This window comes from Bactrocera latifrons, unplaced genomic scaffold, assembly GCF_001853355.1.
Source record: "Bactrocera latifrons isolate USDA-ARS-PBARC rearing strain unplaced genomic scaffold, ASM185335v1 scaffold_330, whole genome shotgun sequence".
Lineage (NCBI taxonomy): Eukaryota > Metazoa > Arthropoda > Insecta > Diptera > Tephritidae > Bactrocera > Bactrocera latifrons.
In genome coordinates, this window is record NW_017536964.1 from 87316 (window position 1) to 108529 (window position 21214).

At 35.6% G+C, this 21214-nt stretch overlaps 1 protein-coding gene across 1 annotated transcript; it reads right to left on the bottom strand.

Moving 5' to 3' along the window:
* Positions 1-586: 586 nt before the first annotated feature.
* On the bottom strand, positions 587-2877 carry LOC108971242 (leukocyte elastase inhibitor-like). The gene is made up of 2 exons (XM_018937189.1): positions 2828-2877; positions 587-2771 (listed from the first exon to the last, which is right to left on the bottom strand). Exon 2 carries the CDS (start codon positions 2220-2222, stop codon positions 789-791), a length of 1434 nt encoding a protein of 477 aa, XP_018792734.1. The 5' UTR covers positions 2223-2771; positions 2828-2877; the 3' UTR covers positions 587-788.
* Positions 2878-21214: the final 18337 nt, after the last annotated feature.

Here is a 21214-nt window from a genome sequence, read left to right on the forward strand (position 1 = left end):
AAGGCATTTTTGACGCATTCGTGACTGAACACAATTAACAAACATCCATCGATTTCTAGTTTCGTCTTGTTTGTAGAATATATTATATGTACTTGTGCATACATACATATATAAACGCTTCTTTGTATTTAAATTTACCTGATTATACCCTGATAGTCCAGTGCTTCATAGTTTTGAAAGGTTAAATTGCTTCCATGTATTACTTCCAAAGCAAAGCTATCCATAGGGCATTGTTTAGAGAATTCCTGCGATGTAGATTAACAATGCGATAACCGCAAAACAAAATCGTTAATCAATCAGTCTAAAAAACTAAAAGTAAATTTATAATTTTTCAGTTCTGCTTTGCTGCATAATGGAATATTGTGAACCGAGCTATATAGTTCAATAGTATACGATATTTTAATCACAGTTGTAAATCTACGGAACTGAGCTGATAGTTTGCAATGAAAATTTCCCGCATATGTAATAAGTTCTGAGCTTATCAGCTTTATTACACGTAAATAAGTGCACTTATAACTCAATTAAAGAATTTGTGTGATAATGATTAATAAAAAATTAAATATGTTAGTTTATAAATATTTGCTTATAGTTTTCTTTTATTTTTCTTAATAGTTTAAAAAAGTTTCTTAACAGTTCAAAAGCTTAAGTTTTTTGTTAATGTACTTATATGCTCATTTCTCACATAACATTAACTAACTGTTGGGCTACACTAAGACCTAACACTTAAGATTATAAATTATTTACATATTACGCGCTAAAAACCTAAGTAACTAAGTATATATAGTTGCTCATGTCGTAGGTTTCATCACTTTTCCAGCAAAAAGGATATTCCCCGTGCTCTCTTCTTCAATGAAGAAGGCAAACGGTCGATTCACAATAAATTCCTCTTCATCGGCGCCAAAACGATTTACGATTTCTACTTCCGTAGCACCATAAGCCACTGTACCCACTTCGTTGACATCGATACCGCTTTTCTGCAGTATATTCGAAACCATCAATTGTAAATTATCATTGGAAGCCATAGCGGTTAAATTAGCGTTTTTGGTGAATATGTCTTCTACACCCAAGCGACATAATGCTGCTTTCAGATCGGTTTTATATGCGAATTTAAATTTGGGCAAGACCACACGAACTTTGCTGCGCTCCGTCATCCATTGCATATGCTTCAGCTGCTCATTTTGCATGCGGCTGATAAACGAGTCAATGTTTTGACCCTCATTCGGTAATGCAATGAACATCGAGAACTTCTGACCACGATAAGGAAGGCGTATAATTTTCGCCTTCAACTCGTTACTCTCATGATAATAGAAGTGATCGGTCAATTCCATGTAAGCAACCTTCAATTGATCGGTTGCGCTGCGATAAAAGGCGCCAGTGTGCGTTTCAGTGAACTGACGGCGCCACTTGCCATTGAAATAGATAGCGTTCACTAACAGCATAACGCTTTTCGCAACACTCGCATCCGAAACCAATTGCTTTAGGCGACCCTCCGTAACACGTGCAATCCAGGAATTGATCTTCTCAGCCGCCGCGACGCCATCGTTGAAATCTAGACTATCGACTGGTGTTTGATAAGCCGATTTTAGCAATGTGGCATAAGAAGGTAGCGCTTGCACTGATTTATCGGTGTATAGGCGTGTCTCCAGGCGTAAAGTGTAATCTGCATGTTCCTTCTTCAAAGTCGTCAAAGTCTTGCGATAAAAATTTCGTAAATTCTCAAGTGATCTTATATCGCCCAGTGTGGCTAGTAGTTGTTGCTGCGAACGTGTGCCATTACCCGTCGCCTCTGTGAGTAGCGCGAGCACGAGCTTCACAGAGAAGGGTGAAAAAACGATGTTTCCTGCGTCTTCTGGTAAGTTATCACCTACAGTGGCAGTGGCAGCGGCAGCAGCAGCAGTTGCAATCACATTGCGACGCGGTGTTGTTGACACCAATATTTGCTTAATTAGCGCCCATGAAAAGCTATCGTGCACATCGCTGCGATAGGGCACATAATCATCTTTGTCATCATTCATCGACGCTTCACCTGGCAGTGGTATGAATGTTGTAAATATTCCAGGCGGTATGTCAAATATATGGCTCTCGTTAACGGCAAACTGGAAGGCGTCCAATTGTGTCGCATTATTCACCGTCGGTAGCGTCATAGTTGTGGGATAAGCGCGTGCGCGTGCGATAATTATCACATAGGCGGCGAACAGTTCAAATACGCCCAACAACGTCATGTTTATGATGTCACGAAAACGTTTGATTTTTATACTTTGCGTATAAATTAATTTTATATTTAGCAAAATAGCAAGCACACTCCAAAGACGATATTATTAGTTCGTCGGCGGCGAACTGTTCACAGCAAGTCTCGCGCACACAATGACCGGTCTCGGCTGCGATCGCTAACGCTTGAGTTCGCTTCTGGGAAAACCAGCTTCGGCGATTACTGTATTACGTTGCGCCAACAACAAATGTACAACAATACTTTCTTGATTGATTGTGAGTTGTTAGTTGCTTTTGTAAATTTGTGTCTCTTTGCGGTTGATTTCAATGACTTTGCTTGGCTTTGGTTTTACTGAGATTCGTTGCGTTAACTTGGAGATGAATGAAATTCTTTCTTATCTCCCACGGAACCACATAAATATGCGCTCTCTTATATTACTATTGCTTTTCTTATTCCGTATATATTTACGTCTGCTTTTATTTATTATGTGTGACGAAAAAATGCTGGCGTTGTAACTGCTGTTTGATGTTAATATATTATCAAGTCAAAACCTTCCAACAAGCTGTTTTTTTTTTTTTAATCAATAAAATTAAAAAATAAATATATGTAAATACATACAAATTTTGAGTTCCGTAAAATTGCTTGGTTAAAATTTAGTCACTCAAACGTTTTTACATATATTTATTTTCGAAATGTTTCAGCTCTCTTACTACGTTGTATCGTCTAACAGATAATTTGACCGACTGCTGCTGCTCGAGGAGCAAGCGAATATTTTATACTAGTTTCGAAAATATGACTTACTATGTGGTCATACATACAAATGCCCGAAAGCCAACATATTTGTAACATCCACAAAATGAATACAAAATAACCCATATTACGGTGAACTTACCCTCCGTTGGCAGCGAAAAAAATCCTTTTCTTTGGGATTTTTTAACAAAGGAATTTCCAATGACCATGGACCCAACCGTGGAAAATGCTCAAAACGTACTTCACTCAGCTACCTGGACTTACATACATACAAATCTACGCATACATACATCTCTTTAACTGATTAACCGGCAGACAGGTATACAAATATACATATAATGTATATATAAAATTTAGTAACACATAATGTCAACTGCTGTAGCAAACACTAATTATGATTCATTGTTGTTTACCAAATTGGACGCACATGCACAAATATTTATACAATTTGTTTGGAGTGTAAAATGTTAGCGCCGGCATACCAAATTCCATTATGACATATATTTTCGGAATTTCGTTGCAAAATTCCAGGAGTAATAAGCGTTAAATTCCCAATAATAGATTTTGCAAAGATTTACATATGAAAATAAATTTAAGTTATTAGATAACCATCATATAATAAATGACTTACAAGTATATACTCATAAAAATAGATAAGCGTCTTTCATTAGGTTAAGTGTAATTTTCTATGTTTTTATTACTCGTAATAATGGAAAAATAGAAACAAGGATTTATCCTTTTTTGTTTATGTCGTCAAGAACTAATGTATTCTTCATTCTAAATAAAGAGCCGGATAAAATTGAAATTTTAGGTTAAAAAGTGAAGCTAGCAGTGGAATGCATAGGGCTGTCGTCTTAGGCCACACAATCAATTCTCTACTGCTGCATACTTCTCCAGATGAGTTCTAAAACCACAGTTTCTTTTGGCTACAAATATTTTTCTTGTTTAAATGTATGTATACAATTATTTGTGACGACGTTTCCTTCATATACGAGTTTTCTATTGACTTACCACTCAAAATTTTCAAGTATTGCGCACATCTTTATATATAAAAATCACGTGTCACGTTGTTTGTCCGCGATGGACCCCTAAACTATTGAACCGATTTTAGTAAAATTTAGCACACTGTGTTTAGTTCGAACCAACTTAAAGGATAGGATAGTAAAAACAATTCATAAACAAAAAATACAATAAGAGCTTTATTAAGCGGACATCTCCATTAACCATGCACATTGTTGATGTTACTTAAGTACAATATATTAAGCGGACAACAATATAATTTTTTTCAATGAAATTTATTTGTACAAGTACAAGTCAAGTACAATCCCTTGGATTCTTATACCGTCAAAACGTTTTCGCCTTTATTCGTAAATAAAATTTTTACTGCATTAATAGTTTATTATATGAATATAAAATGTATACCATAGCAACGCGTGGTTTGACTACATTTTATAGCGGTACTTTTTACGGTATAAAAATGTTTTATTTAGAAATAAGTTAATGACATGTTATCAATCAGAAATATTAATATTAAAAACAAAACACATTTAGCTACAGATAAACCAATTGAAAGATAGTGATTACGTAAAACTCAGCTCGAAATGTAAGAGACTGACATGCGATGAAAAAATTGTATTTTTTTAATTTAATTTCATTTACGCTATATTTGAAATCTATGTACATATATAAATAAAAATGAATCACCAAAATGTATGTACGCTAATAACTTTCATACGACTGAACCAAATTTGATAATTTTTTTTTTAATGTAGCCTTTGAGGTTCAAGGATGGTTTTTACGGCAAGAAAATTTCGAATAATTTCCGGGAAACCCCTAAAAATAGCCCATTTCTTTTTCCCATACAAACGAACGAATGTTTGTTTGTTAGTAACGCTAAGTGAATGGCTGCACCAATCTTGATGAAAGATTTCGCCAACAACCTTTCAGAGGTTATTCCTTGTGGACCGTTTAAGGTTTAAAAATAAAAATACCCCATATTTTTCATGAGGACAAGTCGGAAAATTGGATTCAAAAAGTAACTCTTTTCCATACCCATTTTTTTTTTTTTTAATTTTTGTTTGTTTTGTTTTTCAATATTTTGATTTGTGAATTACTTGAATCGTTCAATTTCGGTCGCTAGTTTTTTTATTCCGGCTATTCAAAATTAAAATTATTCACTGAAAACTTTACATACGGGTGTTTCACACACAGTGGTCAATTACGGATTGAAATTTGTTACGATGCCACGAAGAGGTCGCGCTAATATCGCTCAGCGTTCTTTYTGGAGTCAACATRYATTRGTAGCCCAAGGCACATGACCTATTACTCCCATGTTGCGATGACATACGTGCGGAATTATGGATCGCAAGTGGTTGTCACGATGTCACCCCACGACTTTTCAAACAATACTTACGATGTTGGATGGACTTTATCTTGAAGCAACGTATATGTGGTGCCGTTAGATGCTTGATGTACTCTGTTGAGTGGCAAAAGAAAGGTTTGCCGCACGCTTCTTCTTTGGATGGTGGATAATGGTTACACCAGATCAAATTAATGAAATCATTTCTGCGGAAATTCCTGATCCAGAGAAAGGCCAAGTACTATACGAAGTGCTGGAAACCAATTTGCTTCATGGAGCTTGCGGACACTACCATCCCTTTTCGGTTCGTATGCCTGACAATAAATGCACCAAACACTATCCACGTGCGTTTCTTTCGGAAACATAAACTAGAAATGATGGATATTCACTCTATCAGCATCGCTCACCAGACAACAATGGCCGAACATTCAGTTTAGAAGAGTGAAAATTGAAGTTAACAACACGTTAACGGTACTATATTCAGCATTATTGTCTAATTCACATTCCAAACTCATATCAATGTTGAGGATTGCAGTTTGGTGTAATCGATAAAATACGTTGGCGTACGTCACCAAGATATTATCAAATGGGTACATCAACAGCAATGAAGTGCTTTGAAGGGTATTTACTTTTGCAATTCATGATCGTTTTCCGACTGTTGTGCGTCTCGCAGTTAATTTGGTGAATGGCTAAAGAGTGTACTTCAACTCAGAGAATACAGTACAGCCAGTGGAAACATCGCCAGCAACAAAATTAACATTTACGAGTTTTTGGTCAACTATCGTCAGTGATCCGTTTGCGATAACATTGCTCCATTCAGAAATACCTTGACATACATGGAATGCATCGTCGAAGAAATAAATAGTTACTCAGACAGCAAGGTCAACCAGTAGATGGACATCCAGGTGTGTTATCAAATAATTCATTAGAACGAATTTACATAAAGCAACCGAAAAACGACGATTGTTTCTATCTTCGGTTGCAATTGATTAGTGAACGCATTTCAACTTCATTTGAGTAATTGTGTAGTGTGAATGGTACGGTGTGTGCAACTTTCTGAGAAGCCTGCCAGCAATTGCAATCTCTGAAACATGATAATCACTGGAAGCAAACGATGATTCGATAGTTATTTCGAATACAAATTAAGATCACAAACTTTTCGCGATAATCCTTTCGACATATCAGTCTTCAAATTCGCGTCAATTATAGGATACGAACAAAAACGACATTACCGATCGCCGATGATTTTACATCGTCTTCGCTAAAAATTGGAAATGGGTCAACTCCGGTTGATACTTCCGGTGCTTTAATACAATTCAGTGTACCGTTCACCAATTCACGAAAGATGAACTCATAACGAATGATCGGACATTGGACATTCGTAACTATGATTCCTTAAGTGCAAGCGCAATGTTAGCTGCCAAAAATACCGATTTTGTTGACTTAAACTGGAGGATTCAAAGTCAAATTTCGGGAGACTTGCGCTCATACAAATCGATGGATGGTCTTGACAATGAAGACGACGCCGTGAATTATCCAGTGGAATTTTTAAATTCTTTGGGAGGCTTGGTATGCCACCACATCATTTGCGTCTAAAAGTTGGATCTGTCGTTATTATGTTTCGCAATCTGCATGCGCCGAAACTGTGTAATGGATCCCGACTGATTGTGACGCACCTATCGAATACGATGATTCTACGAATTTCTTTGAGTTCTATCGTTATGTCATTTCAGTTCAAACGTCTTCCATTTCCAGTGAAAATTGCATTTGAGAAGAGAATCGACAGGACACAAGGATAGTCGCAAGGTGTGTGACATAAATTTGGAAATGCTATGTTTTTCACACGGCCAGATATAAGTGACGTGCTCAAGTGTTGGTATACCATCTTTTCTGTACACCGGAACAGAAACCAAAAGAATGTTGTTTATCAAGATGCGTTATATTGAAAAAAATAAATGAAATGATAAATTTAACATTATTTTCATTTCAAAACACATAATTTCACGCAGAACAACGGCTGCAGGGTCAGCTAGTTAATAATATATTTTATTTTTTTTTAAATTCAAACTTTAAAAACAATAAAATCGGCCGCTTTTATATAAGCACAGAAAAACAAATTTATGTTTTACACATTAGACGTAATAAATTAAAAACTTTAATTATAATTATTTAATATAATATAAGTTAGTTTACTATGTTTACTAAAAAAGTAAAAAAAAAAAAAACAAAATTGAAGAAAATCCCGGACGAACGAAGAAGTCCGAAAAAAAATTAAGAAAGTTTAGTGGTAATAGAAAGAAATTCCCAATTATTCCATAAAAGTTAATTTCGTTGTGCTTAGATTAGTAGTACTTATTTCTGAGTGTACAGGATGCGCAATACTAGGGAAACATATTACTAATGTTGTCAGTTTGGTCGAGGTGTTTACAAATGATTATTAAGCTTTACAATACAATATTCTCCTTAAACTTAATTTTAGTATTTCATGGATTTTTAATTTCTTCCAAAGAATACAAAGCAAACAAATTTTCTCTAGTCACCACCAAGAACAGCTGTAACCACAACCATATAACAAAATTCTAAGAAAACCCCAAAGTAAAATTATAATAAAGGTCATGCTTTGCCAACATTCTTGATGAATTTAAAAAACTACCTGGCAAATATTTTATTAATGAAAGAAAGAGAAGAAAATAGAAGGCCGGCAAGTAAAAATAAATGTATTTTCTAAGGGATACCTAACGCGAAATTTTGATAAATAATAAATCTGTTAATTTTTTTATATAATTTGTTAGTTTAGAACTTTAGAAATAACAAATCAATATTTTATTTTTTTTTAAATTAATATTTTAAATATTTTTAGGGTTACAGCCATCTAAAGTACATATGCTTAGGTATAAGAAAGATCCTTTTGCTTTTTGAAACATGTATTTTGTATAAGTTTCCCTGTATCATAACTTTCCAGGGTTTCTATTGTATGAAAAATGAAATTTTTGTTATGACAAATTCGACCAATTTTTGGGGAAAAATTTAAAAAAAATTTATCTCAAAATAATTATACTGGTTTTTTAAGTTTTTATCCCCTGAACAAGGTACACGAAATTTGCCACGGAGAGATACATATTTGTATCTAAAAAAAAAAATAATAATAAGTCGACTTATTCGCAATTTTCTAAGTTACTGATAAAAATAAATTAACAAAAGCAATAATTTATTTTGATTTATTATTTTAACGACGACGTTGATGAAGCTAAGATAGTTGAGTGACTGAGTCGATAAAATTTGACGCTTTATATAATAGGTAAACGAGAACACGAATCTTGTCAAACATAACATGGCATGCCTACATGAAAAATTTCCCAAAATAAGACAAAAAGGTATAATTATGTACATAGTTTTTAGATATATATGTAGTTACATCCGCCTTCAAATCGATTAAAGTTCGCCGAAGTTATAGTGTGTCTTCTATGTAAGGAAGCAAACAACATATGGAGGTTATTTAATTATTTCACCCAAAGAGATCTAAGAATTATTGCGCAAATACTTAACCAAAAACTTTGTTTCGACCTTGATCTAGTGAAAGCTGACCCAACACGAAAAGTGACGAAATAATATTACTGAAATATTTTTTCCTGGGAAATCTCCACAATTCTCGTGATAGAACTTTTTCCCTAACCGCATATGTAATCACTGAACAAAGACTGGTTAGGAACTCCACAACTAGAACATAATAAGCCCCGTTGAGTCAAATTCAGTTAATATGTTTACTCTTTATCGAAATGCTTAAGTACATATGTTACGTGTGATTGCCGAGCGGTTTTCAAGCTCACTTAAGGTCATCCAATGTTAAACCATACGAAAATGGGTTTCCGACTCATTTCTGGCCTAATGCTTTGCTATGGTGATGTATCAATCATCAAACCTTATAATGTAATCGATAATAAGACTAACAAATTTCTGACTAGTCGAGTTCAAGGCCAGTCAAATTCTAAGATATGTATCTCAGAATGCTTTTAGGATTTTTTTCTGTATTGATGGCAGCCATCTTCGTTTAATGTACGCTGTCGTGGTCTGAAGTCCTGAAATCGTATGTCTCAGAGGTATTGATGTAGGGAAGTAACCTTCAACAGTTTCATCGGCTTGAACTGGTCTAAAATATAAGGAACGAATTCGAAAATACAATGAATTTCAGAAAGCCAAGTTCATGGCTTCATTGAGACTGACAGCAACATTCGCAAACATATAAGGGTTTGGTATAGCAATGAAATTCTTTATTCCTCTGGAAGTACATTCGATGTCATTGTGAATGTCATCCGATTTCTTTTGCATGGCCACCACTGGCACGCTTGCAAAAGCCCAGGTGCTGAATCCTATTGTCGATGGTTTTCAAGCATAAATCGGAAATTGTCTAATTGCGTCAAATCGCACGACCGAAGCGGCTTGTCTGGACCATTTCGTGAGATAACACGTTCACCAACTAGGTTTTCAATAAATTCTCTTGGAACCAAATATTATTCAAGTCCATATCATCTACTTGGAGCCAGAAATATTTGGTTATCACTGAGCGGTAGCGATACCCATTCACAGTAACGTGCCGATCTTGTTCATCACGGAAGAACCACGACTAAATGACGTTGTCGCAATTTTTTCGGGATGCAGTGGTGACTCATGGTGTACGGGTGGATTTCTGTCTGATCAATAATGCATATTTTGCTTATTGACGACCCCATCAGCTAGAAATGAGCCTCTACGCTGAAGATAGTTTTTCAATGAAAACCCGGATCATTTTCAGGTTGCCATACGACGATTCTGGTGGTCAAGCGGCCTCAGTTTTTGTATTAATTTGATCTTGTAAGGATTTAGGCAAAGATATTTTTGCAAAATTCGCCACAACGACGTCACAGGCATGCCCAACGCTTGAGAGACTTTGAGCAGACAGTACGATCACTTGTTTGTCTCACTGGCACGGAAACATTTTATACTATGCCTGCGGTTTCAAATTTTTCCACCAGACGCTAAATTGTTGATCTGACAGGATGATTATGGTGATCATAAATTAGACGTAGTGGTCTTAAAATTGTGGCTACTAACTCCAAATTTCGGTAGAAAATTTTGAAAAGGAAACGGCAAACCTTACTGAAGGGAAATATCAAAGCAGCAGAATAAAAAATGGCATCGTTTTCGTTTTCTGTTTTTATAGTTTTATTGAAAATAGATATATTATATGTGGTCTACATTTTTAAAATGGGCAATAATTGGGATATAGTACCAGATTTTATCGAACATTTTAGCTGAAGAGTAAAGCATTCCAACAACTGAGTGTGCTGCGGTAATATCATGGCCATAGGGTGAGGTGAATGCTACTTCCGTCGCGTTAAAATGCTGAGATTTTATTTCATTTTTCCATTGGTCGGTTCTAAAAGCCCTGTGCCCAAAGAACCCCCACCTTCGTTTAAACATGGTGTTATTACAATATTTGTATCTAACTTCTTACATATAATATATGTACATATTTCCTTGTACATTAACGTTTGCGCCAAGACGTGCTGACCTCCACATTGTTGTTTTATTTTTGAAAGCATTTCCACTTTTGAACTCCGTAGTACTCTGGTTCAATTAGGCTTATCCTATTCAATTTAAATATTTGCAACATCATTTCAGCGATCAAATCTCCACTTAGGTAACGATATTAATATTCAGCTGATGACCTGCACAGCGAGGAGTGCTGATAATAAGTATTTCTATGTACTACAGCATTTTTATGTCTGCTAATATGCGACTACTTTACATTGTGGTTACAGCTCGCTACGCAAATTCGTGATTATCAAAGTGAAACCAAAAATCACAAAATATCATTCAGGCAATCCCGGCTAAGCGGGCGATTTTGCAATATTACTATAACTGCCATATAATGCCTAAGAGGAGCTACAATACATAAGAACTAGCAGACACACACAGCCACTCAATGGAAGTATAAGTAAATCTTGTTACTTAATAAAAATGGCTATGTGTATGTATGTGGCCTACTGCTCAGGCACAATAAGGCAAATACCTGATCGTATGCGACTGGCAGTGCTAGCTGGTTGACTGGCTGGCTGAACAACGAAAAATATAATAAATATACCATATATATATATATATATATATATAATAAATATGTATATCTATGCATATAACTTATGCCCAAAGCGCCTGAAAATATTGTAGTAGCGGGAAATGTTTTCAAGATAAATTCGAAGTAAAAATTGCAGCACCAACAAAGCATGAAACAGGTGAACAAGAGGACTATGGCAGGAGCTGTGGGAGCAGTAAAAGTCGAGCTAAATCGCTTTATGGATTATCAAACCTGATTTCAACTGTTCACATTTCACATTTTCTACTTTTCAGCAAACGGATTTACGTTCTACTACTACAGCAAGTAGATTTAAATTGATTTATTGTAGAAAAGTCAAATGCCACCGAGGTGAGTTGGCCCAGGCTGGCTACCAAGACACCCACATATACATTTGCATGTAGAGCTGCATAATATGCAATAGCAACTATTATCCTGATGCATTCAGGTGAAAAGAGATTTTTGCTTTCAGCAACCCAAATCCTCTCGTTCGCCGTCACTTCCTGTTCCCTTGCATTCATCTAAGGATATGCTGCTAGGCCAGATTAGCTTCAGCAATTTTACTGAAAAATATGATGCCCGTCGGATGTTGGAAATGCACTCGTACAGAAGAAAGCAGCAGTTCGCTGGAAGACGCTGACAGTCGCAAACTGGTGACTGGTCTGCCGTCTGATACGTGGCAACAGGCGAAAAAGACTAAAAATGCCGGCATACGGAATGCTTTGTTGAAGGCTCTTTAATGTGACATTTCATTTTTTTTTTTTTTTGTGAACTCTGGTGCTGACTCAACTTTGCCTAAGCAATTTGGCATTTAAGTTTCTAAAGCGAAAAGTCGAAAAGTTGTAGTACGAAAGTAAATTGAAAGAAAAGAAACTTTCCTACCACAGTCACAAATGAGTTTCAAGTAAATATTTCTAAGTTCCAAGGTGGTTAAGCAGTTGTTGACATAGCTGCTGTTAGCGTAATCTGAACAGCCCCAGTAAGTAGTAAAACATTTGACCGGTTTGCGGCGGGCATCGCTCGGGTAAAACAATCGTTTTAATCTCATTTGTAATTTGCAAAATTATGCGCCTTAGGTTCATAGAAAAAGGGCAGGTAAAACGAGCAAGAGGCGAATAGTCAGAATGCGGGTATATCAAGCGAATTATTTTTATTCGTAGCGATTATATAATATGTGTATGAAAATTGTTTAACGAGGACTATTGAAACTCTTAAGTAAATGCCATTGCAATTTTATATATATGTACTAAATATAACACATAAACTAACCCACATATTCGGCATAAGGTTTGTTAGAAAAATGAAAACTATTATAGGCAGTACATGAAAGTACTGGTACTATCGAACTGATTTCATCTATTTTTTTTGAGTACCGCATACTAAAAAACCAATCACATAGAATAAAATCAGGCGGATGTTCGAAAATCCTGATATTAGTTCAAAGGCGCTATGTCTAGTTTTCGCTTAAATTTCTCTATTTTAGACCCAAACATACACTATTATGAGTAGAATACGCTCTCCAATTTTCATTGAGAAATGTTGGTCGAAATATACACCAAAAAGTCAACCGGAAGTTCAAAAAACTTGATACTAAGTATATGGGGGCTCAGGCAAATATTATAATATTAGTATCTAGGGGTTTGAACAGTTTTGGTTGCATTTGGACAATTTTTAGTTAAAAGCTGCCATACTTTAAGGGAATTATTACTTCAAAATTTTATTCCGTTACATTATTTACTACCAGATTTAAGTGGTGGGAAAGAAAAATCAAATGGGGTTTAAAATGTTTTATATTGGAAGTAGGCGTGGTTATGGTCCGATTTCGCCTATTTTCATAGTATTACATTAGAATATAAGAAAAATTCCTCGCACTAAATTTTGTCGAAATCGGTTGGTCAGGTGCCGACATATGTGAGTGTAGTTATCTAACGATTTCTTTTTTTTTTTCATACCTGCGGCTAGATTTCTTATTGTATTTGCGCTCACTAAATTTTGTTTTTATAACTTTATAATTAAATTTATTAGAAGGCGGGCCCATTTTACCAAAAAATGTTTCCTAGAGGTACCCTTGCTACTGCTTCTTACTCAATTTTCACTGAAGTTACACTTTGCGCAGACGAACAGACAGACAGTCACCAGGATTTCAACTTTTCTTGTCATCCTGATCATTTATGTTTGGGTGTGTAACGTAATGCCGACAGTCAAAATCTCGAAATTTAGAATCCCGACAGTCCAAATGTTTCGATTTGTCGGTATTTTGATGGGTCGGCATTTTGAATTTCGATATTTTAAGGTTATCCCTTTTATCCTGCGCTCAAGTTCTAAGTTAAGATTTTAATTGGAACACGTATTTTTCACATCTTTTTTGCAATGGCCGAGATTAAAATATTTTTTCCAAAAATTTCAGAATTTCTTTGTGTATATTTATAACAGCAAAAAATTCGAATAAATTATTTAATTTCTTGCAAGAGAGAGAAAAATTGTTGAAAGAGGCTGTTTTTTACTCGAGGAAACCCCTTAATATTTCACATATTTTTGACATTTATCTAACTTATTTTATTCATGTAATTTAGTAAAGTACTCAAATACGAGACTGTAACTGTTATTTATGCCAATGTGATACCTTAATGCCAAACTTTTTTCGATATAATACTTCAGCAATAGCATTCAATTTATGTCTGTCCATTCATTCGCTCTCATAGTTGTGAAAAATAAAGAAAAATATACATTTATAGTAATAATATCAAAACGAACCAAAAAAAAAAAATAAAAACAAAAAATGGATCCCAGCCAAACTGACTGCGAATTCATTCAAGAACGCAAACGTTCAACGAAGAAAAAATGTTGACAATAGTGGAGAGTGCCAAAAGTGTATAAAATAATAGAACGGAGCGTGGGATTTGCGTGTTTCAAGGTGCAAATATTGCGTATAAACGCGCCAGCAGTTAGATTTACCAGCAAGAATTTGCATACATATTTAAATGTGTATGTGTACATATATACTATATTTCTGTGTACTCGTATGTATTGAAGTGTAGCCCACGACTCGTTTGTTTAGAAACATTAATCATTTTGCCACTTTTACTACTACTTACCTATAGGCTCCAGTATTAACAAACACGCTCTACTTTTGTAAAACCCTCCCTACATTTATTTTTAAAAAGGACATACTTGCGTGCGAACAAAAGGGTTATACCATAAAATATATTTTTTTGTTTGTTATAAACCGAAAAGAAATAAATTACGTTTAAGGTGTAAACATATGTATTGTCTCCATTTTGTCGGCGCTACTTTAATGGCTGAGCAAACGCTTAGACATTTCATATATGAGGAAGGTTCAATACATATAAATAGAATAAACAACAATAAGAATAAATAACATACATAACACAATAGAAACTGAAAAAAATAATATTTTCTCAACATAGTCTCCACTGTAGTTATTGAGTAACGATCCAATTATCTCAAATCCTTTTTTTGAAGATATTCTCTATAGACCACAATGGGATTGAGATAATCGTTTCGAATATCTTACAGAGGCTTTTTTGCTCTAATTCGTCCAATATCAATATAAAGTTTATACTTCCTGATTACTGCAGCGTTTTTCAGGCTGAAGTTACTGCCAATAAGGTCGCGGTAAATCTACTCCTTCGGAAAAGCGACTATCCACTCTTATTGCAGGACGGCGATAAAAGCATTGAGCTCACTGAAAGCCACCCAAGTCCTGCTATAAGTAAATCTTCCGATTTTCTGCTTCTTTTGTGCGCTCTACTACTGGATAGCTGGGCTTCGCGGTAGTCAACCTGCGGAGCAAATTGTTTTTGGCCCATGGTAGTTTTCCAAAAATCCGGTAAGCTCTTCGCTCTTAGTAAGGCACGGCTTTCCATAGTGATAGGGTCATTGCCCTATCGAATAGTTGTAGAGGCTGTTTAACAAAAGACTAGGTACAAATAACATTTTCTTCTTGAGCGTCCCGTCATTGCGAAATGAAGGCTTAACATTCAGATATCCTGCTGAACTTATGCGAATAGAAATATACTGCCTAAGCAGATTTGTAATGAATTTAGGTCTTATATTTCAAGTCTTCACAAAGTTCTGTATATACATAGTAGTCCAAGTGCAGCTTTGGGAACACTTATTGAACCCAACATAGCTAATTTTCCCTTTCAAAAACAAGCATCGAATCGCCGACCGTATTGTCCTTTCTCCATTCTACGTTTTCCGAGATCGTCAAAACAAAATGACGACTCCGACTTGGTTGAAATTTTAAGGGTAATCGTATATGAGAATGTGGTACATGTTAGAAAACTTCTGTGGCGCCATTCGTTATTGGCGGATCGCCCTCGTACATACACGAATATTTGTATTTAACTGTGTGTATGCGTGCTTGTCATCCTTGATTCAAATACATATACGTATATATGTATACTTCAACAGGGGAAAAAGTGCTGAATGCGTAAGCGTTTAGGAAGACACACATATTTATAATATTGCATACATCACTGTGGGCCAATTAGGTGGCAAGCAACTGTGACAACCAAAAATACCATTTTGGTGTTCTGATAACGTTTGGTTTTATTGTAAACGAACTCAAGGACGTTGTTGTACATTCTGTTTACTGCGATATTATTCAAATAGTGTACAAACACATACCCCCAACACCTTTACTGTTTGTTTGTATACCACATCCTTTTTGGTGGCAGTAGTTATTTTGACGCTGTGGCAATCAAGTGCTAAGTGGCGGCTCTTAAGTGTGCTCAAGTTAGACGGTCACCACCATTTGGGCAGACACCTGTGCTTATTCACATTTAACTTCAAATAAATGTTTTGTGACAGTGAAATCCTTATCTGTCATACTCAAATGCGCTCATATTTCTCATTTTAAAAGAGCACACGCATTCTTTAGGAAATCGTGTGTGTTTCAAGGCACATACTATGCGTACATATATATTTTTACCTTTGTCGGCACCTATGTCGGCATGTGTGTTTATATCGCAATCATTAAATTGGGATGTGTGTTGTTATTATGTAGTCGGTGCTTTTTGCGGTTAGAGGTTGCTGAAATGCTCGAAACAAAAATAAAAAGACAACAACAATAAATATGAGTATTTGTGTCATATTAAGCTCTTAAGTGTGTTGCGTAGTGTATTTGTATAAAGAAGTGCTTAGACTCGTCGTCTACGAGTGTACGAATAATTTATTGTGGAAATTCCTATTGTTGTTGGCACGTCGCAACATTTAAATAGACGTTTTGTTTGAGAGTTTCTTACACCCTACAGTTAAAATGAGCGGTGCGAAAATAAAAATAAATTAAAAGGCATGCTTTTTCTATCAAAAGCAAGTTTACCATCAGCAGTTCAAAGCTATTTGTGTTTATTGCGGTCTAAAGATGCTTAAATTATGTACCTCTACAATTCTGTGTAAGTTTTTACCACTGAAACCGCTTAAGTGATGAGGAGAAGTTTACAATACAAGACAAATATTTTTTCCTTTAATCGGTTTTGGTTCTCTTTAAAACGATCAATTTATTACAAACATCAAGCTAAACTCGATTTGAAATGCCGTTGTCATATAAAGCTGTGAGCAACAGCAAGTTCCCTCATCCTTTTCAGAATGTCCAGCAGCACTTACTCTGTTGCACTTAATAGCATAATATAAACCAGTTTCTCTTGCTGAAGGAGCCAGTGTCTAGATATTGTGGCTTTAGTCTGTAAAACAAACCGAAAACACGTTCGGCTGTTTCGCAGTTATAATACCCTTCACAGGTGTATTTCTTATTGCAACAATAAGAATAACTAAATATGAAAACGTAACTGCCCAAGTATTAACATTCAAAGAAAAACGCTTTGCTAGTTCTAATAGATAATAAAAGAAGTAAATAACCTTTACTCTTGAATTTTACTCTTGAATTTTCATGTGTGTAAATTTGATTGGCACCTAAATACTGTAGACGTGTGATCAGATCAAATTGTTCGGAGATTGTAGCCTTCTACAGTGGACTCGCACTCTCGACTTCCGACATATGTGCAGCTTCTTGAGGAAAAAAGAGCTTGAAAAAAAATCTCGGATCGACTTCTCAAAATATTAATGACTAGTTCGAGTACTTATATATAAATGTATGGACAGATCATATGTGTATCCGACGTTCCCTTCTGGATGTAACAAACTTAGTGGCAAACTTCATATTACTCTACTTTAGGGATAAAGTTTCAAGGAGAATATATTTGCTTTCAGACGGTAGCAAGGCTTTTCGGAATCTTCACACATATTGCTGTTAAAGGTTAGTATCCAGCTCTCAAGTAATCGCTCAAGAAATAAATACGTTATTTCTTCAAGCTGGTTACGCATTGTGAATGATCCACAATAGAAGAGCAAGAGAGAAAATACATTTTCTCGTTGCGATTTAAGGAATGTTGTTGATGATTGGTAAGTTATATACAACAATTCAAAAAGAAATATACATACTTCATAATAATGAATTTAACTAATTTCGGATAAATTTAACGATTACTTTGAATTTCCTTCAAGAAACAATTGTTGATTTCATGTTTCTTCGCAAAACCAAGTTTGCCATATTCGCATTTTATTAGAAAAATATATTAAAAATTAATACTAGATTTCTTTAGAGCTGCAACTGCAAGTAAATGTATCGCAGGAAAGTTACTTGACCGTTTCTTAAGCGTTTTTTTTTTTATATGAAGTTTTTACATTTCTTGAGAGTTGGATACTAAGCTTAAGAGTGAAAGCCGGAGAAAGCTAAGTCACATGTAGCCGAACTTGTCAGCGGATGCGAATATAAAGTTACACTCACTACAACTAAAGATTACTAAAAAATAAGGAGTGACTCAGTATGTATATCAAATAGGCTCATATTTTTGTCATCAACCAAGAGCATTATATACAGAGAAAAAAAAAGCTTTTTTATTGATTTGAAAATCGAATCGAACAAATGGGTGATAATATAGAAATAGCACTATTATAGTAGTGCACTTACCTTTTATTTTTTCACTTCACCAATAAGAGTAAAAAAAGGAATCAAATACCTAACAGAGTGGATATTTTCACAAAAACCTTTATTCAATCCGTTGAAAATATAATGCACGGATTTTAAGTACAATATTTTAAACACTCGGTTGGTTTTAGCAAAAGATGACGGCAGATAGCAGCGGGACGTGAAAAGGTATTACCGATCACTGGTAGTGTCGTAGAACGAACTGGATTGAATCTGGTAATCGGTCCTTCTTTATCCACGTTGGTGAAGAGTAGGATGGTGTGACTGTCATTGGTGAAGGTGTGTGTAGGTGTCGATGTGTGCTGCTCTCGTGAGTAGTGTAAAGGGTTGTAAGCGTAATGTGGTGAATGTTGCGTGTCAGTGGTGAGTTTTTTTCTTCTTTTTTTTAAGTAGGGGGAAGCATCAAAAGCGTGGGAGTGATAAGGCATTTAAAGCTCTTCTATGGCACGGACTGACGGACGCCTACTCTGCTCTATATGCCTCAGTTTTGTCATGACAGCTCTCCAGTTCTCAGTGGACTGACACATGAGTGTTGTCAAATTTTCCACCCTAAAATTACCACCGAGTGCAGTTTTTAGTTTTTCCCTTGCACTTATAAAGCGCGGGCAATAAAATAAAACATGCTCAGAGTCTTCACAGCAATCTGAGCACGACGGACAATTCTTGCTAATGTCGTGCTGGAATCTGTATAGATAGCTTCTAAAGCACCCATGCCCACTTAATATTTGGGTTAGGTGGAAATCCAGGTCTCCATGTCGTCTGTCGTCTGTCGATCCAGGAATGGATATCCGGTATGAGTCTGTAGGTCCACCGTCCTTTGAGTGAGGTTTGCCAACGCTGCTGCCACATAGTTAAGCTTTTCACTCTCTCTTGTTTTGGATCCTGTAGTTGGCTCCGATAGTTTGTACACTCGCTCTTATTCGTCACCCTGGATGTCAATGGGCATCATACTGGCTAGTACTTCAGCAGCATCGCTTGAAACTGTTCGGAAAGCACTTATAACCCGTAGTGCCGACTGCCTGTGCACTGTGCTTATTTGTCTAGCATATGCTTTGATGCCTAGCGCCTGGATCCATTCTGGAGCCGCATATAATACAACCGATCTCATTACCTTTGCCAGTAAAAAACGCCGGCTGGAACGCACGCAGCCTTAATTTGCCATCATTCTTGATAAGGCATTCAGGATTTTATTCGCTTTACCTGCAGTGTATTCTAGGTGGTCCTTAAATTTGAGCCTTGAGCCTACTGTTACTCCCAAATATTTCAGGTGCATCTGTGAATGAATCTGGCACTAACCTATGGTGAGAGATATACTTTCCTCCACTTTTCTTGTACTTATGAGCAAGACTTCAGTCTTTTGCTCCGAGAGTTCTAAACTCATTGAGGAGAACCATTTTCGCAGGCCAATGTGGGGTGCTATGTTATAAAAACACTTCTTTTATATTATTTTGTACAGAAACTAACAATTCATAGTATGTATCCTAATATCTTAAATATATTTATAGATAAAATGTTGCAATACTTCTACTTTATCTTCTTCCAGTGACTGCTACATTCTCCTTTGCAATCTAGTCCGACCTTTGTTGCATGTATTCCTCTTGCCTTTTCCTATAATAACATCCATAACATAAACTAACAGTATTCGAAAATAATTTTAAATAGTACAAAAATATTATTTTAGTGACTAAACATAAAATTCGATCGTTAGAAGGCTACGTGAAGGGAAGTGTCTTTGTGCTACTACTTAGAGTTTTGTAGGGTGCGTTTTCATTGTTCTTGTTCATCATTGTTTGTTTCACTTATATGTGCTGTCAGTCATTCTGAAGAATCATCTAATAATCGAAAGTAATTAGTTATTGCATCAGTAAATTTAGCAAGTGCTGACATTACGTTTGCAGATATGAGTTATTACTTACACATGTTAAGAACGCATGTGGTTAATTAAACTGATTGGATATTCTTAACTCAATACTAAAACTTTTTATGTAAACACCCTGCAAGAAATTGGGCGAGTATTTTTTAAAGAGTGTAAACAAAGAGTAAAGAGAGTAAATAATTAGTTACCAACACATATCTCCAGGTTACAATGAGAAATGAATTAGTCTGATAAGAATATATATTATATAAAGTGTAGTCAACTACGAGAGTCATAAAAGAATGTAACGTATATAAATGATCACGATTAAGAGACGAGTTCAAATTGGAGTGCGTGTCTGTTCGTCTGTGGCAGCTGCAACTTGAGCAAAAATTAATATATCTTAAGCTTGGTACACATGTACCACGCCCACATAACGCTCTTAGACAAATATTTACAACATCCAATATGAGCTAAAAATTTTGAAAACGTGGTCGTGGTCCCACCCCACTCAAATTCCAAAAATTAAATTCGCTCAGGGAAAACCCTTTAAGCACTTCTACTGACACTGCAAAACTGGAAGACATCTTTCCATATAACGATACCGTTAAAAACTACTAAAAGTTTAGTAAATCTATAATTGAACACAACAGAGACATAAATATTTACACCCGAGGGGCTACAAGAAAGCTTTATAGGTGTCGGAGTAAAGACACATATCTCATATAATTTATTCTTCTCACATTGTTATGTAACAGTGCACATAATTTTTAAATCCATCTGAATCTTCCCCGTCCAATGTACAAATCAAGAAGCAACTAATATAATGTCATAAAACTTGGGAGGATGGAGTCATTTGTAGAAGTTCACGTAAGTGAGGAAAGTTCTCTAATCGCCATTCCCCTGTGAGTGGCCAAAAG